This window comes from Castor canadensis, chromosome 11 (genome assembly GCF_047511655.1).
Source record: "Castor canadensis chromosome 11, mCasCan1.hap1v2, whole genome shotgun sequence".
In the NCBI taxonomy this organism is placed as follows: domain Eukaryota; kingdom Metazoa; phylum Chordata; class Mammalia; order Rodentia; family Castoridae; genus Castor; species Castor canadensis.
The window spans coordinates 100485550-100509726 of NC_133396.1; the positions used below are offsets into that span (position 1 = coordinate 100485550).

The 24177-nt window shown below is 43.3% G+C and overlaps 2 protein-coding genes across 3 annotated transcripts in view; one reads left to right on the plus strand and one right to left on the minus strand.

Annotated features, from left to right (window-relative positions):
- The window catches only part of Itln1 (intelectin 1), a 61738-nt gene extending 46769 nt beyond the window's left edge, over positions 1 to 14969 (plus strand). For both annotated transcript variants that reach the window (XM_074048956.1, XM_020174380.2), the window contains exons 4-8: positions 8867 to 9114; positions 9636 to 9794; positions 10208 to 10328; positions 11176 to 11279; positions 14694 to 14969. In XM_074048956.1, coding sequence (XP_073905057.1) covers positions 8867 to 9114; positions 9636 to 9794; positions 10208 to 10328; positions 11176 to 11279; positions 14694 to 14846 — 785 coding nt within the window. In that variant the 3' untranslated portion in view covers positions 14847 to 14969. The remainder of the gene's footprint in view (positions 1 to 8866; positions 9115 to 9635; positions 9795 to 10207; positions 10329 to 11175; positions 11280 to 14693) is intronic.
- LOC141414019 (uncharacterized) lies at positions 782 to 8701 on the minus strand. Its single transcript, XM_074048897.1, has 3 exons — positions 8657 to 8701; positions 3057 to 3575; positions 782 to 1925 (listed from the first exon to the last, which is right to left on the minus strand). The coding sequence occupies exons 1-3, from the start codon at positions 8699 to 8701 to the stop codon at positions 1680 to 1682; spliced, it is 810 nt and encodes a 269-aa protein (XP_073904998.1). The 3' UTR covers positions 782 to 1679.
- Positions 14970 to 24177: the final 9208 nt, after the last annotated feature.

Below are 24177 nucleotides of genomic sequence, written 5' to 3' on the forward strand. Positions count from 1 at the left end.
GGTTTAGAATCCAGGGTCCTATGGTAACAAGCAGTAGGATGATTATTATTGGCCCTGCCAGTGCAGATAAAAGGGTAGCCAACCATGGGGACTGGTTAAACCAAGACTCGAACCAGCTTTTCCCTGTCTCTTTTTTTTGTTTTTTTTGTTTTAGGCTCTTTTGGAGTTTAGACATGGAGTCACGAACAACTTCGGTATGGTCAGCGTAAAAACAACATTTTTTTCCTAGAGCAACGCATAGTCCCCCTTTTTGGAGGAACAACAAGTCCAGACCTCGTCGGTTTTGAAGTACTACCTCAGACAGGGAAGTGAGGGATTTTTTTAGGTGGCTAATGGAGGTTTTTATTTTTTTTATATCTTTATCTATGGCTGCGCGCAGCGAAGACATCTCTTTATGTTGAGTAGCCAGGGAGGCTATGCCGGTCCCTGCCCCAGCCACCCCTAGGCTAAGTAGGGTAGCAATGGTTAGTGTAGAAATAGGCTCTCTCTTTTTTTTTTTACTTGTTTTTATATTTTAGTATGAATATAGACTTTTCTCCGAATGATAGAGGATGCGGGGCAGCACAACCACTATAACACAGAATTTTTTAGAGCTGTTAAACACCTTAGTTGATAGGCATGGGGTGAGTCCGGACCGCGAGCATAGCCACCACCCATTGTCTTTTGGAATTATCCATTTAATAGCATTTCCCCAGGTAGAACTGGCGTTAATAACAGTATATAAGTCCCGTCTGTTTTTTGGCACTTTTTCTAAGCAGGTTTTTTGGCCGTTTATCTGCTGTATGGTCAGACCTCTCTTACGGTCTCCCCAGGAACATTGACTAGGGTTTTCCTCAGATGAGGTATCGTGAGTGGTGTTTAGCCCTATTGCCTCATAGAATGGGGGCCTCACATCATAACATAACCAACAGGAGTTAGTCATGTTAGGGTTGGTGTGGTTTAACGTCAGGAAGGCAGCACCCACTAGCTCCCAGAGGGGGTCTTTAGATGCGGTCATGAGACTGGGCCTCACCAGGGGAGGGCTGGTTTTTGATGGTCTTGGAGTTGTAACATTAGCCCGAGCTATGGTTGAGGGAAGGTGGTGAGTTGTGGAAGGTTGGGGAGATGGCTTTACATTGGGCGGCCTAAGTACCTTATTGGGGCCTACTGCTGTGGACGGTGGCCCTATGGGCTCAATTTTTAATCTGACCACTATGGTCGAGCCAGCATGTCTACCATATTTATAAAATACAAGTCCCCATACCTTACCTTGTATCCACCCAGGGGTGTCCTTCTTGCCAGTTTTAGTGAAAGTGACCTTGATTTTATCTAGATCCGTGGGCTGGCATTTATGGGTGGGTATTGGAATTCTGTGTCCCCTTAATATCCCATTTACAAAGGCAAATTTGACTAGGTCTGATTTTGATATCCCCCATTTTTATTTACTATCATTGGATGTGACACATGCCCATGACCTACAGAAGGAGTATTGTATCCCCCCACATTCCTGGTTTTTTTTGTGGCCGGGGCAGGCATAAAATCCATAACGTCGGGCTGACTCCGGGGCAGTAGACTTGTAGGCAGGATTGATGTCTCTGAAGCAGAACTGAAGCTCCGGCCACCAAGTTTCTATGGGGGCAGTGCGAGTAGTCTCGTTGAGGGTGGTATGAGTCTCCCCATCGGTGAGTATCCAGGTTTGCTTATAGGGCTGGTGAGGGTTGGTTTCTGCGAGGCTCCCGCTCTGGGCATTGAGCAAGATCAGAGCGATCAGCCACCCCATCCGTGGCTGTTCCTGAAGGCTCTGCATGTTTCCGGGGCCACAAAAGCTTTAGCTTTAATGGGTTGTCTGGGTGTCGCCGTACAGTCCACTCCTTGACCCCTTTTTGTTTTTGATGATTGGCTCGACGCACGTGGGAGTGGTGGATCCAAGGTCCGATGCCATCAACCTTGAGGGCGGTAGGGGTAGTAAACAGTACAACATAAGGTCCTTTCCATCTAGGCTCTAGGGTTTTGGACTGATGCCTTTTAACCCATACCATGTCACCCGGGACTATGCCATGTTCCGGAGCCGGGTCCCTCTTAACAGCGTGGTATGCTTGAATTAAGGGCCAAATCCGTTGTTGCACTTTAGCTAAAGCCTGCAACATGGTCAGGTAATTTGGGGCCAGATCACCTAGTTTTGGGCTTAAGGTCCTCTGAATGATGGGGGGTGGAGCCCCATACAGGATCTCAAAGGGAGTTAGCCCATGGACATAGGGGGAGTTTCGGACTCGGAAGATGGCCAAGGGAAGGAGCGTCACCCAATTACCGCCAGTCTCTAGGGCCAATTTGGCTAAAGTCTCCTTTAGTGTCTTATTTATCCTTTTTACTTGCCCTGAGCTCTGGGGGTTATATTCACAATGTAGCTTCCAATTGGCCCCCATAGTCTGGGCTAGTCCCTGTAGGACCTTATTAACAAAAGCCGGACCGTTATCTGACCCAATTGCCTCGGGCACCCCATATCTGGGTATGATTTTCTCTAGCAAAGCCTTTGCCACTACCTGACTCGTCTCCTTCTTTGTAGGAAAAGCCTCCACCCAGCCTGAAAAGGTATCTATGAATACCAGCAAATATTTGTACCCAAACTTTTTCGGTTTTACCTCAGTAAAATCCACTTCCCAACTTCTTTCCGGAGCCCTCCCCCGTTCCCGAGTACCTGTATGGTGCCCCTCCCTTCGTCCTGGTTTTATGATTGTGCAGCTGGCACAATCTTTTACAATTTGGCGGACTGCTATGGTCTGGTTTGGAAATCGGAGCTGCGCAGATGTCAACAAGTCTAGTAATTTTTTCCGCCCCAAATGGGTGGACTTATGTAAGTTAGCCAACAGGAATCGTCCGAGTTTTTTAGGCAGAATTAACTTGCCTTCCAAGTCGCTTTTTTATCCGTCTTTCCCTTCTCTAAAGGGGGAGTGGGCTCTCATCCAAGTGAAATCCTCTGTGGAGTATTCTGGTCGGGGGGGTAGCGGAGGGAGCTCTGGGACCGGCACGTCTATCGCCGCAACCGTGGAAGGTTGCCCTGTCTCCATGGGAGGACTCACCATTGCTACTCTCTTTGCTTTTTGATCTGCTCTGTTGTTACCGACAGCTTCCGGCGTCTTGGCAGACTGGTGGCCTGGGACATACATCACTGCCACTGCCTTTGGTTTTTCCACTGCCATTAATAGACGCTGGACTTCGGCTAGGTTTTTTAGATGTTTTCCTTTTGCTGTGTGGAATCCTCTTTCGCGATAGATGGCCCCGTGGACATGGATGGTACCGAAAGCATAGCGGCTATCGGTGTAGATATTGACTCGCTTTCCTTTTGCCCTCTCCAGGGCCTCTGCCAAGGCAATTAATTTCGCTTTTTGGGCTGATGTTTCGGGTGGGAGGGCGCTGCTCCATACCGTATTTCCTTCTTGGTCGACTACAGCTGCCCCTGCCCTTCGGGCTCCATTTTGGAAAAAACTGCTTCCATCCGTGTACCAGTTTAATTTGCAGCCGGACAGGGGGGTATCCTTTAGGTCAGCCCGTACCTGTGTAACTTCGGAGAGGAATTCTTTGCAGTTATGGACAGGTGTCTGCAGTTTCGGGTTAGGCAACAAGGTGGCAGGGTTCAGGATTACGGGATTTGTGAATGTGATCCGAGGGGAATCCAACAAGAGCCCCTGGTAGTGGGTGAGCCTGGCATTCGTCATCCATTTCCCAGGGGGTTGTTTAAGGATTCCCTCCACCGGGTGAGGGGCCGTTACCCAGAGGGCCTGTCCAAAGGTTAGTTTATCGGCTTTTCTCACCAGCACGGCAATGGCCGCTATGATGCGGAGGCAGGGGGGCCATCCTGCCGCTACTGTGTCTAATTTTTTGGAAAAGTATGTCACTGGTCTCTTCCAGGGACCTAGCTGTTGGGTCAAGACTCCTTTGGCTACCCCCTTTTTTTCATTTACAAACAGAGTGAATGGTCTTGTAGGATCTGGCAAGGCTAAGGCAGGGGCCTGCAAAAGAGCGTCTTTTAGCTGATCAAAGGCCTGTTGTTCTCTCTCTCCCCAACTCCAATCTGGAGCTTCTTTGGTGGCCTCATATAGGGGTCTGGCTATTTCCGCAAATCCTGGAATCCAGAGTCTACAGAACCCCGCGGAGCCCAGGAATTCTCTCACCCCCCTAGTGGATGTCGGGGATGGGATAGCCAGAATAGTCTGTTTCATGGCATCAGTCAGCCACCTTGCCCCATCTGCAATCCGATAACCCAAATACGTCACTGACCTTTTACAGATGTGAGTTTTTTTGGCACTTGCCCGATACCCCAGCTCACCTAATTCCGTTAGCAGGTGTTTAGTAGCCTTGATGTACTCCTCTCGGGTTTTTGCCGCTAACAGTAAGTCATCAACATACTGTAATAGAGTGACTCGTGGGTGGCTCCGACGAAAAGGTTCCAGGTCCTGGCTCAGGGCCTCATTAAACAGGGTGGGAGAGTTTTTAAATCCTTGCGGCAGTCTGGTCCAAGTGAGCTGTCCGGATTGGCCCCCATCTTTTTGCCATTCGAAAGCAAATAGCGGCTGACTAATTTCTGACAATGGAATGCTGAAGAAAGCATCTTTCAAATCAAGGGTTGTATACCATACTTGCGAGGGGGGTAGGTGGCTGAGCAAGGTATAGGGATTTGGAACGGTGGGATGAATGTCCTCCGTCCGCTCGTTTACCTTTCGTAGGTCTTGTACAGGCCTATAGTCCCCGCTTCCCGGCTTTCGGACGGGGAGCAGAGGAGTATTCCAGGCAGACTGACAAGGTCGCAGTACTCCTTCCTTTATTAGCCTGTGGATATGAGGGGCTATGCCTCTTTGGGCCTCCTCAGGCATAGGATACTGTTTCACCCGAATGGGGAGAGCAGAAGCCTTCAATTGTATAACTACGGGCGGGAGGTGTTTGGCGAGGCCGGTTCCCGCAGTCTCCGCCCAGGCCGTGGGAAATCTTTTTACCCAATGAGTCATGTCCCCTCCTGGTTCCTGTTGACTCTCAAACAGACGATGCTCGTCAGCCAATGATAGGGACAAGACATGAATCGGGCTCCCTTCTCGATCAGTCACAATTATTTTATCTGGTTTAAAATGGATATGGGCCCCTATTTTGGTGAGTAGGTCCCGTCCGAGCAGGGGAGCGGGGCTCTCAGGGACGACCAAGAAGGAGTGTGTGACCTGGTGTTTTCCTAAGTTTACCTTTTTTTTGGTAGTCCATGTACATAACTGCGTACCGGTGGCCCCCTGAACAACACTTGTTCGTGCCTTGTTCAAAGGTCCATGTGTCTTGTTTAAAACCGAATATTGGGCGCCGGTATCCACCATGAACCCCATCGGCTTCCCCTCCACATGCATTGTTACCCAGGACTCGGGGAGGGGGTCTGAGCCCCGTCTCCTTTAGTCCTCTTTTCCGGCTAGTAGGACTCTGGCCTGCTCTACTGCTCGTTTCCTTTCCCTGTTTTCCCCCGGTCTCCTTCCAAACCCTCTTCTTTCCTTTAACTTAGGACATTCTCTCTTCCAATGCCCCGTTTCCTTACAGTAAAAACAGTGTTCCTTATCCGGGGTCCTGGCGTGGCCCCCTCCTCTGGGTTGGTCCCGGACACCCGCTAGGAAAATACGAGCCATTTCTCTCTGTTGCTTTCGGTTTTCCTTAGCCTGGAACTCCCGGTCCTCCTTTCTCAATTTCTCCTGGGCTTCCCTGTCTTTCTTTCTCTGTCTTTCCTCCCTTTTTTTTGGAGTTTCCCTAGCGGTAAAGACCTTTTCTGCTACCTGTAGCATTTCCCTTATAGTCATCTCTCCTAAGTTTTCCTGTTTATTGAGTTTTCTCCTAATGTCTGGGGCTGCCTGATTAATGAATGAGAGTACCACAGCAGACCGGTGGAGGTCCGCCTCAGGGTCAATCGGGGTGTACTGACGGTATGCCTCATAGAGGCGCTCTAAGAAACCGGCTGGGCTTTCGTTTTCCCCTTGAATGACTGCTTTTACTTTTGCAAAATTGGTGGGCCTTCTAGCGGCCGCTCGGAGACCGGCCATCAGAGTCTGGCGGTAGATCCGAAGACGCTCCCTACCTTCTGCGGTCCCGAAATCCCAATCAGGCCGGCGTAGGGGAAAAGCCTCGTCTATGGCCGGTTGGAGAGTTGTGGGTCTCCCATTATCCCCCAAGACATTCTTCCTCGCTTCGTTGAGGATGCGCTCTCGTTCCTCCGTCGTAAAAAGAGTATTGAGCAGCTGATGACAGTCATCCCAAGTGGGGCGGTGTGTATGCATGATGGACTCCAGGAGATCTATGAGACACTTGGGGTCTTCAGAAAAGGGCGGGTTCTGCGTCCTCCAGTTATATAGATCACTGGAGGAGAAGGGCCAGTACTGAAACTGTTGCCCTCCTCCCGGTCCCCCTTGGCCCACCATCCGGACTGGAAGTGTAGGGACAGTTTCCTCCCCCTGTGTTGATGAGGGGGGCCCGTCTTCCCCCTCCCTTTCCCGGATCCCTCGGGGGCGAAGTCTTTGACCCATTCCTCCTCCTGCTGCCAGTCCTGTTGAGGAGGATGAGGAAATTTCCTCCTCCGGGGCACTGGCTTGGCCAGGGGGAGTCACGTATGGAGGCGGCTGATCTTCCTCTGCCCCTGCGAGGGATGGGTAAAGGGGGGAACTCTCTGGTAAGACCGGAGATGGTGAAGGAGATGCCCTAATTTGAGGACCGGTCAAGGTGGGAAGAGGAAGTTTTTTCTCCTCCTTTATGACCAAGGCGGGCGTGACTGGGGTTTTAGCCCCGGGGGCCGAACTGGAGGGGTGGGTCAGAAAAACTGTTAACCAAGGGGGAGGGTTCCTCACCAGATCCTCCCAAACCAAAATGTAAGAAACTTGGTCTGGATGGCCTCGATTGTCTGGCTGAAAAATGACTGCTTTAACCTTAGTGATCAGGTCTAGGGAGAGGGAACCTTGAATGGGCCACCCGACTCCAAAGGTGGGCCACTCTGCAGAACAAAAGGTGTCGAACTTACCTTTCTTGATGACCAGACCCGCATTTAAGGCCCTTTCTTTAACTTCTGGAAAGTGAGAAAGGATCAGAGACTTTGGGGTTGTTTGTCCCTGTCCCATTGTGGAAGGAGACTCAAACACCAAGAGAGATAGAACAAAAAGGGTAAAGGCAACAATAATTCCACACACACACAACACTCTCCAGCACTCGCTCGGACCGGTCCTTCTCTCACACTGGTGCGCACCCCATTTAACCTCCTCACCGTCCAACTGGGATATCAGGCCGAAAGGCGTCCACTTGACGGGTGGTCGGTCGACTAGCTCAATTAGTTCTTCACCTGGCGCCAGGGTTTCTAAAATGCTCGAGCCCAAATGAGAGGAAAGCCTCTCCCAATAGGACCCTGTGGTCCTCCTTGCGAGATTCCCAGAATGAATCTCCCTGGGGATTGGCCGAATCCCCGCCGCGGCCCAAATGGAACACTCAAGTTCCTCCAAATGAGGGTCTGGGATCCCCTCCCAACGCCTAGGACTTGGGATCGCCCCTGCTTTCTCGCAGGCAGGTTCTGTCTCTCGAGAAAATGAAATCTCGGTGGAACCTCCAAATGTTAGGACCCGGAATCCTATTCCCCCGAGAGACAGAGAGCCAGGCGTGAATGCAATCAACAAAGCAGAGTTTATTGGACTGGCTAGCCAGGGTCGAGCTCCCACACGGACACGCAGGACCGGTTAGGAAAGCAAGACCCTGAGCCTCTTAGGGGGAAATCTTATATAGACTGCAGTGGCGTGCATATTTTTGTTATCAACATTAGACAAGCAGGCAGAGCACATCCTGCACGTACTTTACATCTTGCTCGTACCTCACATCTTGCTCGTATCTCACATCTTGCATTCCTCACATTCTATATGCCCTAACTGAGCCCTGCCTCATTGCTTATCTTATCTACATGGGATGTTTGGTACTGGTTTCTCCAACAAGGGGGTTGGGGCCCGCTGAGACCTCATATTCCTTTCATGAGACAGTGTTTTATTAGGCTGGTCTTGAAATTGTAATCCCCCTGCCTCAGTCTGAGTGCTGGGATTATAGGTGTCAGCCACCATGCCTGACTGGATTTTAACCACTTTTAAGTGTACATTTCAGTGGCATGAATTACTTTCACAGTGTTGTGTATCCATCACCACCATCCATCTCCAGAAATTGTTCAGTACCCCAAATAGAAACTGCATAGTTGTGAAGCAACTTCCCCCGAGTCCCTGGTGACTGCTCTCTTACTTTCGGTCTCCACGAATTTGCCTTTCCTAGTTACTGCTTATAACTAGAATCATAAGGTATTTGCCCTTTTGTGTCTACATTATTTCACTGAGGGGAATGATTTCAAGGTTATATACATGGTAGTATGGATAACACTTTCCCTTTTATCCATTGTGTAATATGAATGATGCAAAATACATGAAATATGTGTTACATATACTGTATGTATACATAAACAACATCTGTTTATTCATTCATCTGTTGAGAAAGATTTGGGTTGTTCCTATCTTTTGAGTTTTGTGGGACAAGCTTCAATGAACATTGGTATACAAATATCTGAGTTCCTGTTTCCAATTCTTTTGAGTGGGAATGGAATTGCTGGGTCATATGATCGTTCTTTGTTTAACTTTATGAGATACGTCACTGCGAGTTTGGTTAATTCTATGTTCTGCCTCATTCGCAGGGGCATGGGCTTCTGATCTCAAGGAGATTCCAGTCCCCCAGAGACACAGAAATAGCCTTAGAAGAGGAGGCTTTAGGCCATGTTTCTCATTCCTAGAGCTGTTCTGGTTATGGGTCTGAGATGGACCATTAGCCCACGGAGAGGGAGGCTCAGAGCTGGTTCTCTCCACAGATGGCCTGTATTTCCTCCGCACCAACAATGGTGCCATCTACCAGACCTTCTGTGACATGACCTCTGGGGGTGGTGGCTGGACTCTGGTGGCCAGTGTGCACGAGAACAACATGTATGGGAAGTGCACAGTGGGTGATCGCTGGTCCAGTCAGCAGGGCAACAGAGCAGATTACCCAGAGGGGGATGGCAACTGGGCCAACTACAACACCTTTGGGTCTGCAGAGGCCGCCACAAGTGATGACTATAAGGTTAGTGCCACTCTCTACCAACTTGGGAAAGGATGAGGACTTGAGTGTGGCTGGGCCACAAGCATGTAGGAGGGAAGGTTGGAAGGAGGGTTGTAGAGACAGGGCAGAAGAAGAGAGAGCTACTAACATGTCTTGAATTTCACCTTCCTCCCAACAAGGAGGGACCTGGGTGGTGGTGGGAAACCATCATCTGCTGGAGTGGGAGAGTCTAAGCTTGGCTGGCCATCTCCCCTCCTGGAACCCAGAGCTGTCAGCTCAGCTGAGGGTCTTTTTCCTCATGGTTACCTTTGGTCTTAGTCCCAAGGTAACTTGTTAGGACCAGGCCAGATTCATATGTACATGGCAGAACAACAGACAAAACAGCAGGACAGTCTTATTTCTATTGTGAGAGGGAACTACTAGTTTCTTGAATGCAAATCTAAATTTGCACCATATCCATAGAGATAGGAGGAGGACAAGGGTAAAGTAGCCTAGGGTGTTGGAGAAGCCCAGCAAAAGGCTCAATGTTTGTTGGTTTCTAGAACCCTGGCTACTTTGACATCCAAGCCCAGGACCTGAGCATCTGGCATGTCCCCAACAAGAGTCCCATGCAGAACTGGAGGAACAGCTCCCTGCTGAGGTACCGCACCTTCAATGGCTTCTTGGAGCATGTAGGACATAATCTGTTTGGCCTCTACCAGGTACACAGGGGTGCTGGCTGGGGCTGTTTTTCATGGGTGTAGAGAGCAGGTGCTTGAGGTTGGACAGGAATCATCTTTCTGTGGGCTTGTCTTCCATGTCCCCCCTAACCATAATTTACTGATGGTTTCTGTGCCGCTTCTCTGAGGAATTCTGTGACAAGGAAGGCAAGAGAGATAGGAGGTGGGGGAGAGGAGGAAGAAGAGGGTGAAAGGGAAGAAGAGAGGGAAGAAAGAAAGGGAGCTGCAAGTGGCCTAGAGTGTTGGAGAAGCACAACACAAGGGAAAGATTCTTTTTTAACTAGTTTGAAATAATCTCAGTTAGTGAGAAAACTTTTTTCCCTCTATGAATGGTAGCATTCTTGTCAGAGATGAAGCTATAGTCCTTAGTCAATAAATTCTTTTGTTCCTTGTAGAAATATCCAGTGAAATATGGAGAAGGAAAGTGTTGGACTGACAATGGCCCTGCAATACCTGTGGTTTATGATTTTGGGGATGCCCAGAAAACAGCATCTTATTACTCACCCAATGGCCAGAGTGAGTCTTTAATGCTCTTCTGATTCTTTGTAGAAAAGATGATAAATTCGGTTATGATAGGGAGAAGTTATTTATACTTACTACAGCCTGATCCTCTTCTATGAATGTTGCATGTGTTGTCTCATTTAATTTGCATGATTACCCATGATGTCACCAATCCCATTTTACAGATGAGGAAACAAATGTACTGATGGTTTGAGAATTTGCCTCAGATCATTGGATATAGATAGAAGAACCAGCATTTGGACTGGGGAAATTTGGCTTCAGACTCTTCTTCTAGCAACAGCATTGCATTATCATCCCCTCAATAACCTGTTAGGACCAGACCAGATTCATGTGTGCAGGGCTGAACAACAGACACAATGGGGGAAAGTTATATTTCTATGTGAGGGGTAATTATTAGTTTGTTTAATATAAATCTGAATTTGGCAGCATATCCTTCACAGAGGCTGAGCCTGAGCTTTACAATTCAAAGCTTTTATTATTTACATTTGGGATGTAACTCTTTTATTTTAAAGGGACTAAGAAAGGTGAAAACAAGATCAGAGTGAAAGTACTTGCTAATTGCTGCAACAAGCTGCTTGTTCAGTGGTGATCTTCCAGTATTATTGAATTTCTTCATACAAGTGTGTAGAAGATCAGGGGCTCTCTGAGGACAAGCTTTTGGGCTTTTGGGTTGGAAAAATAACCAGATCTGGAGCTGGGATGGTCCAGCCATTGGTCACAGTGGTGCTGGGCTCCACCAACATTGAACTTGAGATGGAGCCTGGCATAGACAATCTCTGGGCTATAAGGAAATTATTTCTAGCATCTTCCTTGAATGCTGTTTTCTGCCTCTTGTTTTCAGAGGAATTCACTGCAGGATTTGTCCAGTTCAGAGTATTTAATAACGAGAGAGCAGCCAATGCCTTATGTGCTGGAGTAAGAGTCACTGGATGTAACACTGAGACGGTGAGGCTTTTTTGGGACAAAAGGGACCTCTGAGTAAAGTGAAGTTTGTTATTCTGTATGTGTTGAGTGTGGTAATACTGTAGTGTGAGTGTGTGTGTGTGTGTGTGTGTGTGTGTGTGTGTGAGTATCATCTTGCTTTTTGTTGGGTCTCAGGGACTAGGCTATGGGACATTGTGCCAAGGTATAGGCATCTTGTACTGTTGAGGAACAAAATATAGGATGGAGACTTCAAATGCACCATTGTTGTATGCTCAGCCTTTGGGAGGCGCCTGGAGTTAGGGAGAGGCTGGTGTTCGGGAATGTTCTCTAGAAGCCTTTTGGTGTGCAGATGCCTTGAGAAATAGCAGACATTGTTATTCTCCACCTGAGGTTTAGTTTTCAGAGTAAAACTTGGCCTTCCCAGCCCTGTTCAGGACTTGCGTAGATGCACACTGTGTTGAGGGGTTGCTGAGAGTCCCTGACATCTTCTGCTAGACCTCACTTAGGCCATCCCTCTCCCTACCATAGGCACTTTCTCTGGCCAAAGGTTACCATGTAGACTGACTGACAGGGCAGGTGTACTTGGTTCTCACCTGCAGAAGCCTTGATGTTTCCCTAAGCCAGGGCAAAGGCAGGATGAGGATGGAGCCCTTGGGCTGCCCAGAATGAGAGCTGTCAAGAATAAGCATGTTCTCTAGGGACCCCATCCTCCCCAAAGTAACATTCTGAGAAAAGGGTTCTCAGTTGCTGGCAGGGGACCTTGAAGAGCTCATTTTTCTTTCATTCCTCAGCCACCAGCTTATCCTTTTCCCAGTCAAGATAAGGCAGCTTTATTGTCAAGGAGGACCCTGGAATTGTGATGGAATATGATGACAATAGGGTACTGAAAGGCAGGTATCTTTGTGACAACCTGTCTCCCAAGTCACCTTCCAGCCATGGCCCAAAGGATGTGTATTATAGTGTGCATTTGTGCATTACTTAGTACAGCTTGCAGCAAGCACCTACACGGTAGTGGTACAGGAGACATGAAGTTGGTGTCTGTCTTGCTCAGCATATAGCAAGACAGACATTCACACCAAGATGTAATTATTATCTGATACATCTGAATAATTGAAATATTAACTAGGGGGTTGGGAGAATAGTTCAGTGGAAGAGCACTTGCCTATTATGTAAGAGGCCCTGAGTTTGATCCCCAGCACCACAAACAAAACAAAACAAAGTAGAAAGAGTAAATTTATTCAATGTATACTTATGCATGTATGGAATTACCACAATGCAACCCCCTTGTATTATTAGTATATGATAATTCAAAAATAAAATTTAAAAATTTAAACAAAACAAAACAAAAAAGCACTAAAACTTAACTAAGGGGTACATGAGTACCTAAATCTGCTAAGGGAGTTGGGACAGTGACTCCAGAAAAGGCAAATTCTGAAGTGAGCCTTAAGAGATGGATAGAAGATTATGAGGTATCTGTGCAATTTAGGTTGAGTGACTAGTATGTTCAAAATCATTAATGTTTCAGAGAGCATGTGGTGATGAGGAAGGAGCAGCTGTGTTTCAGTTTCTGTAGAGGCAGGAGCTGGAGCTGGAAAAGGAAGACTTTCACATCGTGTCAATGATTTGGGACTATGCTATAAGTGATGGGAGCCATTGAAGCATTTTAAAGGGAAAATTGGCTGGATCATCTTCATGTTTTACAAAGCTCACACTGGTCACAAACTGGTGACAAATTCTACTGGAGAGAGATTAAGCAAGGAATCTAGTATTTAGGTAAATTCAACGGTTCAGATGAAGGCCTGGAGTAGGACAGTGCCCATGGCAATGACCTGGAATGGGGGGTAATGAATTCCAAAGATTTTAAATTTATAACGTTTAATATAGAGGTTAGGAAGAGAAGAAGTTTAGAATAACCTTATGGTTTTCATTTGGTGAAAGAATGCTATTTAGTCAGGTGTCTGGATGATGAACAGTTTGGGGTCAATGAGGGATTTAGTTTTACTCTGCAGCTTAACAGTGCTTCGGTCAGTGTCAGATTGTGTTTGTATGCCAGTGGTCCCATGAAACTATAACGATTAGTAATGCTATAGTCATGTTAGCTTGTATAAGTATACCCTCTGATGTTCATGCATCGACAAAATTGCCCAGTGATGCATTTCTCAGAATCTATCCCCGTTGTTCAGTGATGCGTGGCTGCAATTAACTCTGTGTTTGTCATGTGGAGCTTGAGGTGCCTGAGTAGAGATCTAGATGACAGTTAGATTTTGAAGTTCTTAGCCCAAGAAATATCTGGAAATAGAGATTTGTGGCCATTAGTAAGTTGTTAGTAACTGAAGCAAAAGAGGGGCACACAATCCAAGTTTACTTCTTTTATTATATTCCCTTAGCTTCCTTCCCCTCTCCTTCCTTTTACAAACAGTGTTTGGTGGGTTTCATTATGCTGTCTTCATATATGTATATGTAATGTACTTTGATCCACTTCACCTTCCTTTCCTCTGTACCCTCTCTCCCTTCCCTCCCCTTCCTACTGATCCTCCCTAGACAATCTCCCTTTTACATTCAAGTCCTATTATTATTATTATCATCATCATTTTAGGTGATGATGAGTGGAAATACATGATATTTGGCTTTTCGAGCTTGGGTTATCTTGCTCAACATGGTGGCCTCCAGTTCCATCCTTTTTCCTACAAGTGACATAATTTCATTCTTCTTATGGCTGAAGAATACTCATGGCATGTATTTACCTCATTTTCTTTATTCATTTTCTGGTTGTTGAGCACCTAGGCTGAGTCCATAGCTTGGCTACTGTGAATAGTGCTGCTATAAACATGGGTTGTTGTGTAGATATCTCTCTGGAAGAGAGATTTTTTATGGGAGGAATATATCAACACCATCAATAGAGAGTCTGGTGAGGACCAAAGTCTCTAGTGAATTTGGGCATTAAGATGCCTCTGGGCTCAACAACTGGATTATCTTTCCATTGCTGTGACAAATACCTGAGAGAATCAACTTAAAAGAGGAAGAATTTTTTTGTCTAATGGTTTCAGAGATTTCCATTCATGCTCAGTTGACTTCATTGCTTTTAGGCCCATTGCAAGGTAGAACCATCATGGGGGAAGGGGATGGTAAGGGGACAGGGCAAGTATCCTTCAAGACAAGTTCCCAATGACCTTCTTCCTCCAACCAGGCCCCATCTTCCCAGTTCCACCACCTCCCAACAGTCTACTTAAGTTTTGAATCCATCAATGGGTTAGCCATTGATGAAGGCAGAGCCCTCATGATCCAGTCACTTCCCCAAAACCCTACCTCTGAACACCATTTGCACTGGGGACTAAGTCTTCAATAAACAAGTCTTTTGGGAGGATACTTCATATCCAAACCACAATATCAGCAGATCTTTCACTACCGCTTCTTGTTCTTCTTCTTGTTTCCCAGAACTGCATTGGTGGAGGAGGATACTTCCCAGAGGGCAATCCTAAGCAGTGTGGAGACTTCTCTTCTTTTGACTGGGATGGCTATGGAACTCATACTGGCTGGAGCAGTAGCCGGGAGTTAATCGAGGCAGCTGTACTTCTGTTCTATCGCTGAGAGATTCATGATATGGATCCAGCCCTCTTCTTCTAACTATGGGGTCCCAAGGATGAAGAACAACTCACCTATAACTAGAGTATTAATGGTAGAGGAAAGGAGAATAAATCCTGTTCATTCAAAGCTTCTTGTTTTTATTATCACGCAGAAATGAAGCACTGTGGGAGATTTCAAAAGAATGTCTACTGTTTTGGTTGAGTCTACTTACACCACTTTTGTACTTGGAAAGTTAAGGCTTCAGAATCCTGAGAGAGGAATATGCCCACCCCTAGCCTTCTTTCTAGAGGCCCCTTAAAAAAGCTAGAGGACTAAAGGGCAGGAGGGAGGCATTTATCCCACCCCTTATGAATTCACACATATGAACTGATCAATTTATATCCTCAACCTGGAGAATCTGAAGGAGAAAAGAATCTTTTTTTTGGGGGGTGCACCAAAGAAGAAAAAGTCATTCAATATCCATATCTGGTACATTCCAGGTTCTCATCTTCAGGAGTTTGTTCAAGAGGAGCCAAATGACCAAATCATCCTCATTGGGTTTGACAGGATAGGGACGACAATAGTCTGACCCATGACTAAATGTTAGACATTTCTTGTTTTCCTTTAGAATGTAAATATGATTATACCAAGCTCTTCCAATTCTCCCTTGCTCCAAGAGTCAATTGCTTCCCACAAGCTAGAGGATGAAGTTCAAAATTCTTAGGCCTTGTGGAAATTAGAAGAAGGACTAGGAAACAGAAGGAGGAGAAGGTGAAGAAGGAGGCAGGAATGGAAAGGGGAAGAGAGGATCTTTTTTTGTTTATTTGTTTTGAGGCAGGATCTCACTATGTAGTCCAGTCTGGCCTGATACTCTCCTGTTCTACCTCCCTAGTTCTAGGATTACAGGCATGTAGCACCATGCCTGGCTGAGAGGGTTATCTTGTTTAAACTAGAGTTATTTGGTACTTGGTTAGAAAAGTGACAGTTTTCTCTTTATAGTCTTCCTTTGTCTATTTCTTTCTCCCTCCTCAATAACTTACTTTTTAAATACCTGGTTTTTTTCTTGACTTTTTCTTATCTCTTTTCCTCATTCTCTATCCCAAGACATAGATGTCTCTGCACTTCATTTCTCTCAGCTGCTCTTCTTCCAACTAGAAAAGGTAATAGAAAATCTGAATGAGCTTTTATGCTTGGTTGGTGTGTACCTGTACATGACACACTTCCTGTGTGCTAGGCACTGCTAGCCTACCAGTGGTAGGACAGACATTTTTCTCTTTCATGTGTTCCTTTATGCATTCCAACAATATTTATTGATCCTTTACCAGTTCCTGGATAAGTCCTGGGGATACAATGATAGAAAAGACAGAAGAACTCAATTCTACAGCGGCAGGTGGTGGAACCCACAGGCCATGCTGGTGCAAGGTGACAAGTTTTCAGATAAGGCCATCCTGGGGAACTGTGGGAGCACAGAGGAACACAGTCCCCTCCAGGAATGTTAGGACATCTTTGAGAAGGTGACTTTATCTTAACTCCTCTTCCTTCAACCCTGAGTGAGCACAGGAATCTCTGAGCTGGGAAAGTTTTTACCTGTCATTGTTCTCATTGTGCCTCATATCTGCAAAGCAAAATGCTGAAGGTCCAACCTCTGCAGTTAGATGAAATTAATCCAAATCCAGGCTCCTTAAGTTCACCTGACCCTTGAAAAATTTTCATAAATCTTCATATATCAGAGTTTCAGTTGCCTTATCTGTAAATATAGATAGCAGTAGTAAAGTTCTTACATGTGCTTTACAGAAAAAATTCAATGAAATAAGATGTATTATCCCTTAAGAGAGTACCTGGCTATTTTAACCACTTGATACACACTAGTCAGTATTATATTTTATTCTTAAGGGTTTAAAAATCTATTTCAATTTTAATCACTAAGGAAGAAGAAATTTGGGGCATTTTTGCTAAAGGATCATTATATCATACATTGTAAACTCCAAGGCAGGTATAAGAAAGTTAAGACACAGACTCATCGAGTACAGTGGGTGAGGGGGCAGTTAGGGGTATGGCAGGGGCAGACATATATGTAAAAAATTATTAAAATGCTGTGACTGCACTTTGTTTTTGCTTGTAAAGAAAACTAACAGGGTTGGCAGAATGACTCAAGTGGTAGAGCACCTGCTTAGCAAGCGTGAGACCCTGAGTTTGAACCCCAGTGCCACATACACACCCACACAAACTTTATATATAAATAAAACCGTTTTCCTTCTGTACTCAACACCAATGTCAATGCTTCTGTGACCAGATGTGTGGGGTTTTCCCACCATGCTAATCAATTCTCTGACACCAAGTAGGTGTCCTTTAACCCAATCATAATCTGACATTAATTGGGTTAAGGGCTCCATCCTAAAAGTTGGAATATTAATGGGAGCTGGATCCCCACTTCATATGCCAATTGCAAGTAGTAGGTCTTCAGATTACCCACCATCTTTGTCTGACTTGGCTACAAATGATAGGTTCCTATGACATCCTTTTTATGTTCAGAAAATTGCTAGAGTGGTTTATAGAACTTGGGAAAATAGGTTACTATTGCCAGTTTATTACAAAGGTTATTATAAAGGTTATAGACAAGCAACCAGATTCAGAAGGGTATTGAGTACAGGAAGTTTTTTCTCTGCGGAGTTGGGTGCTGCACCCTCCTGGTATATAAATGTGAAATGTAAAAGAGGCTCTCTGAGCTTCTTTCTTTTGGGACTTTTAAGGAGGCTTTCTCATGTAGGAATGATTGATTTGAACTCATTTCAAGCTTCTTTTCTCTCCCAGAAGGATGGGGAGGGCATGTTGTTGAAGGTTCTAGACATCTAATTATAGCTTTGGTTTTTTTGGTGAATGTTCCTCCCTCATCAAGGAGTCCAGTAGGAATCACCTGATTTGAACAAAAGGCACTCTCATCAACCAAGAAATTACAAGGGATGTAGGAATTCTGTGTCAGAGACTAGGATCAAAGACTAAATGTAAGAACAAAAGAATCTTCTAGAATCCTTATTTAGAATTATTTTAGGGGCTCTGTGATAGGAAGTACGGATCAGAGGCTGACTTTATTTTTCTTTTTTCACAGATTTCTACATAATTTAAGAGATTAATGCATTAAAACATTATTGATATGTTTTTGAGCACACAATGTACAGATATAATTCTGTGGCATCAACAACTGAACCTGGTAGGGACAGAGATATAAAGAATCAGAGTTTTTATATGTTACTGAAGACAAGCTAGTATAAAATCAAAGTAGAAAAAAAATCAAATTAGAATATTGTAATTTTATGATGTAAAATATAATCCTCTTGATAGGCACAAAAATAGCTAGAGAATATACTTAAAGAAAATGAGAGAGGAATTAAATATTTTACTACAAAAAATGAAGTAAACACGAACAGAATAGTAATGTAGGAGATGAAGAACCAAAAATCTATGCAGAAAACAAATAATGAAATAACAGAAGCAAGTCTCCCCTTCCAGTAATTACTTTAAATGTAAATGGATTAAATTCTCCAATCAAAAGAATTAGAGCCAAGTGCCAGTGGCTCATGCCTGAAATCCTAGATACTTGGGAGGCAGAGATCAGGAGGATCACAGTTTGAAGCCAGCCCAGACAAATAGTTTGAGAGACAATATCGAAAAAACCCAACCCAAAACAGGACTGCACAGTGGCTCTAGTGATAGAGCACCTGCATAGTAAACATGACCCCAGTACCACCACCACCACCACTACCAAAATGCAGTTTGGATGAAAAGAAATGATGAAACCACATGCTGTCTACAAGAGACTCACTTTAGGTCCAAAGACACAAATAAGTCGAGAGTGAAAGAATGGAAAAAATATTCCATGTAAATAGTAACCCAGAGAAAGCAGGGCAAGGGAGCCTATACTAATATCAACTAAAAAGATTTTAAGTTAAATTGATGAAGAAGAATAGTATATATTAAAATAAAATCCAATACAGGAAACAGGTAATACAATGATAAACATGTACTCATCTAATAAGAAATCATTAAAACATATGAAGCAAAGATTAACAGAATTGAAGAGAGAAATAGATAGTTCTATAATAATAGTTGGAGACTTACAGAAACAATCATGCAGAAGATAAGACAGGGATAGATGACTCAAACAACACAATAAACTAAGTGTATCTAACATACATGGGCTGGTGGAATGGCTCAAGCTGTAAGAGTGCCTACCTAGCAAGCATGAGGTCCTGAGTTTAAACCCCAGTACTGCAAAAAAAAAAAAAAAATCCTTGCTAACATTCATACAGCACAATATACTCACATATTTTTCTCAGGTGTATCTGGAATGGACCATACATTAGGCCATAACTTAAATCTCAGTAGTTTTTTTTTTTTTTTTTTTGGCAGTATTGGGGTTTGAATTTAGGGCCTCATCCTTGCTAGGCAGGTACCACGTGATCCATTCTGACAGCACAAATCTTAGTAGTTTTTAAAAGGCAAATATCATACATAGTATCTTCTCTGATCACAATAAGATGAAGTTAGAAATCAATACAGAAGGAAAACTGAAATAGTCACAAACTTGTGGAAATTAAGCAATCCACTCTTAACCAATGGATCAAAGAAGAACTCATGAGGGAAATTAAAAAAAATGCTTGTAGACAAATAAAAATGAAAACATGACATTTCAAAATTTATGGGATATAGCAAAAGAAGTACTAAGGGGAACATTTACAATTATAAATGCTTACGTTAAATAAGAAGAAAGATCTCAAACCAACAACAACCAAATTGACAATTTAAGGAACTAGGAAAAGAACAAACGAAACCTAAAGCTATCAGAAAGGAGAAAATAATAAAGATTAGAGCAGAGATAGATGAATTAGAGAGCAGAAAAATAATAGAGAAGATAATCAACGTCTTTTTCAAAAAGTTGAAGAGAAGGGGACAATGTATGAGATTAGTTTTACTCCCAAACAAAGCCAGTTAAAGACAATACATGAAAAGAAATTTTCAGATCAATATCCCTCATGAATACTGATGCAAAAATCTTCAAGAAAAGAACAGCAAACCAAATTCTGCAGCATATTAAAATGAATTTTTACCATGACCAAGTGGGATTTATTCCTGGGAATGCAAGAATGGCTTAGAATATGAAAATTGATCAACATAGTACACCACATTTGTAGAATGAAGGATAACCATATAGTTGTCTCAACTGATGCAGAAAATATTTGATAAAAGTCAATACTCTTTCATGATAAGAACATTCAACGAACTAGGAATGGAAGAAAATACCATATGAAAAAAACCAAAGGAAACATCATAACGTCAAAGCATGAAGTTTTTCATCTATAATCAGAAAAAAGACAAGGTTGCACTTTTGCTAATTCTATTCAACATGTTACTAGAAGTTCTAGCCAGAGCAATTAGGTAAGAAAATGAAATAAAAGCCATCCAAATTGGAAAAGAAGAAGTAAAATTATTTCTGTTTGCAAATGATATGATCTTATGTGTAGAAAACTTTCAAGATTTCACTAAATATTGTTAACACTAATATGCAATTTCAGCAAAGTAGCAGGGTGCAGAGTTAGCACACAAAAATCATTGCATTTCTATACACTAACAATGAACAGTATGGAAAGTAAAATAAGAAAACAACTTCATTTACAATAGCATCAAAGCTAATAACATACTTAGGAACTAACTTAGCCAAGGGAAGTAAGAGACTTATACAATGAGGACTGTAGTGCCAGGATCGCAGAGGTCCTTGACCCAAAAGGGCTCAGGGCAGGAATGAACAAGACAGGACACACAGAGGGTCTCACTCGCTCAGGAAGGGAATGACAAAACACATATTGAGAGGGCCAGAAGGCTGATGACCAACTGGCAAAATTTTATTTTTTTCAGCAAGCTTTATACAAAAGAGGAAGAGACTTAAACATCAAAACACTTTGACTTAGTTACAACCTTTCTGGTTTTGCCATCCTGTATTTTTTACCGTCAGTGTCCTTGACTAAGTATAAATTTCTTTTCAGTCAAGGGAAACCATTTAGCGTTCCTTCCCACCGTGACAGAGGCATGGTGCACCTGCAGATTCTGACCTTGTCGGAATGCTGCTAAGCCACAGTGACTTTGTCAGACTGTGGCTTTTGGTTCCCAACACTGGAGGTGTGGCTCAAGCAGTAGAGTGCATGCTTTGTAAGCAAGAAGCAATGAGTTCAAATTCCAGTATCATAAAAAAAAGACTTGTACAATGAAAACAAAACATTTCTGAAAGAGATGAAGGAAGACATAAATAAATGGAAAGATATTCTATGTTCATGGATTGGAAGAGTTAATATTATTAAGATTTCATCATTACCCAAAGTGATTTAGAGATTCAACGTAATCCCTATTCATAGTCCAATGATGATTTTTGAAGAAATAAACTCATCCTAAACTTTATACGAATCTTAGGAGACTCCAAATAGCCAATGCCATGGAAAAAGAACAAGGAAAAAGAACAAGGCTAGAGGACTCACACATCCTAATTTCAAAACATGCTCACAAACCTACAGTAATTAAAATAATGTGGTGCTGGCATAAAGTCAGATATATGGACTAATGGAATAGAACAGAGAGTTCAGGAATAGCCCTCATTCACCTGATCAAATGATTTTTGACAAGGTTACTAGGACAATTCAATGGAGGAAATGACAGGTTTTTCAACAAATGCAGGTATCCACCTAAGAATGAGCAAAAGAGTGGTGTCTGATCTGTACCAATACCATACATAAAAACTAATTTAAAATGATGCCTGACCTGCACATGCATGTTTATTGCGGCACTATTCACAATACCCAAGTTATGGAAACAGCCATGATGCCCCACCACTGACGAATGGATTAAGAAAATGTGGTATCTATACACAATGGAATTTTATGCAGCCATGAAGCAGAACGAAATGTTATCATTCGCTGGTAAATGGATGGAATTGGAGAACATCATTCTGAGTGAGGTTAGCCTGGCCCAAAAGACCAAAAATCGTATGTTCTCCCTCATATGTGGACATTAGATCAAGGGCAAACACAACAAGGGGATTGGACTTTGAGCACATGATAAAAGCGAGAGCACACAAGGGAGGGGTGAGGATAGGTAAGACACCTAAAAAATTAGTTAGCATTTGTTGCCCTTAATGCAGAGAAACTAAAGCAGATACCTTAAAATCAACTAGGGCCAATAGGAAAAGGGGACCAGGAACTAGAGAAAAGGTTAGATCAAAAAGAATTAACCTAGAAGGTAACACACATGCCCAGGAAATTAATGTGAGTCAACTCCCTGTATAGCTATCCTTATCTCAACCAGCAAAAACCTTTGTTCCTTCCTATTATGGCTTATATTCTCTCTTCAACAAAATTAGAAATAAGGGCAAAATAGTTTCTGCTGGGTATTGAGGGGGTGGGGGGGAGAGGGAGGGGGCAGAGTGGGAGGTAAGGGAGGGGGTGGGGGCAGGGGGGAGAAATGACCCAAGCCTTGTATGCACATATGAATAAAAAAAAAATGATGCCTCACCTAAATGTAAGATATAAAACTATAAAGTTCTTAGATTAAACAGGTCAAAGACTTCATAGCTCTGAATTTGGCAATGATCTCTTGGATCATTGTCAATGGCATTGACAATGAAAGAAAAAAAATGGTCAAATGGCCTTCATGGAAATAAGAAATTTTGTGCATCTAAAGACACTATCAGCTGGGCACCAGTGGCTCACACCTGTAATCCTAGCTATTCAGGGGACAGAGATCAGAAGGATCATGGTTCGAAGCCAGCCCAGACAAATAGTTTGAGACTTATCTTAAAAAAAACCCAGCACAAAAAAGGTCTGGTGGAGTGGCACAAGGTGTAGGCCCTGAGTTCAAACCCCAATACTGAAAAAAAAAAAAGACACTATCAATGAAGTAAAATAAAATAACAAATTGTAAGAGCAAAATATTTTCAAATAGTAAATTTGACAAATGATTAATATCTATAATATATAAAGAACTCCTGAAACTCAACAATAAGACCCCAAACCATACAATTTGAAAATGGACATAAGACTTGAGTAAACATTTCTCTAAAGAAGATATGCAAATAACCAGTAACTATATGAAAATATGTTCACCATCACTAATGATTAGGGAAATACAAATCAAAACTACAATGAGTTATTACCTCATACCCATTAGGATGGTTGCTATTAAAAATTCCCCAGAAAATGACAGGTATTAGCCAGGATGTGGAAAAATTGGGATGCTTATGCATTGTTGGAGGGAGAATAAAATAGTGTAGCCACTGTCTAGGAGTTCAGATGTTCCTAAAAAAAAAATTAAACACAGAATTCCATGTAATCCAACAATTCCACTTCTGGGTCCATATCCAAAAAACATTGAAAGCAGCAACTTGAAAAGATATTTGTTCACCTATGTTCATAACAGCAGAATTCCTAATAACTAAAATGTGGAAGCAACCTAACTGTTCACTGATAGACACTTAAACAAAATATGGTATATTCATACAATGAAATATTAGTTAGCCTTAAAAAGAAGTGGAATTCTGATACAAGATATAGCATGGATGAATCTTGAGACCATTAAGCTAAGTGAAATAAAACACTAAGAAAATGTCAAGTACTGTATGATTCCACTTTCTGAGGTATTTGTAGTCAAATTTATAGACACACAAAGAGAGTGGTTGCCCAGGATGGAGGTGGGGGTGGGGTGGGTTTATTATGTAATGGATACAGAGTTTCAGTTTTGCAAGATAGAGTTCTGGAGATGGATAGTGGTGGTGATGGTGGTGATGGTTGCACAATATATCCTACTTCGTACCACTGAACTGTACCCTTAAAATGGTTAAGATGGTAAATTGTATGTTATGTGTATTTTGCCACAATAAAGTGTTTTTTTTCAGTACTGGAGTTTGAACTCAAGGTCTTGTGCTTGCTATGCAAGTGCTCTCCCACTTGAGCCATGTCCTCAGCCCCTTGTGCTTTTGTTATTTTTTGGATAGGGTTTTGTTCTTTTTCCCTACACTGGCCTCAGTCTGAGATCTTCATGCCTATGCCTCCTTCATAGTTGGGATTACAGGCATGAACCATGATGCTCGGTCCTAAAGTTCACCTGCACTGAGAATAAAGGTGTGTCCAATACCACCAGGTTCAGATTCCTCTTTTTTAGAGTCCTTGTCACATCTCAAGAGCTTGGAATGTTCTCAAACTTAAGCATGCATCAGATTAATCTGGAGTATTTATTAAAATTCATTCCTGGAGCCCACCCAGTGAGATTTTGCTTCAGAAGGAATAGGGTAGGATTTAGGAGTATGCATTTTGGGCCA

What these genes read in the sequence shown, in the direction of transcription:
- LOC141414019 (XM_074048897.1), bottom strand. Translation starts at nt 8,701, where the DNA reads ATGCCCCTGCGAATGAGGCAGAACATAGAATTAACCAAACTCGCA. An exon ending in TAGAATTAACCAAACTCGCA is followed by an intron (nt 3,576 to 8,656) that starts GTGACGTATCTC and finishes CCGAAACTGCAG; the next exon opens with ACACCTGTCCATAACTGCAA. An exon ending in AAGCAAAGAGAGTAGCAATG is followed by an intron (nt 1,926 to 3,056) that starts GTGAGTCCTCCC and finishes ACCGCCCTCAAG; the next exon opens with GTTGATGGCATCGGACCTTG.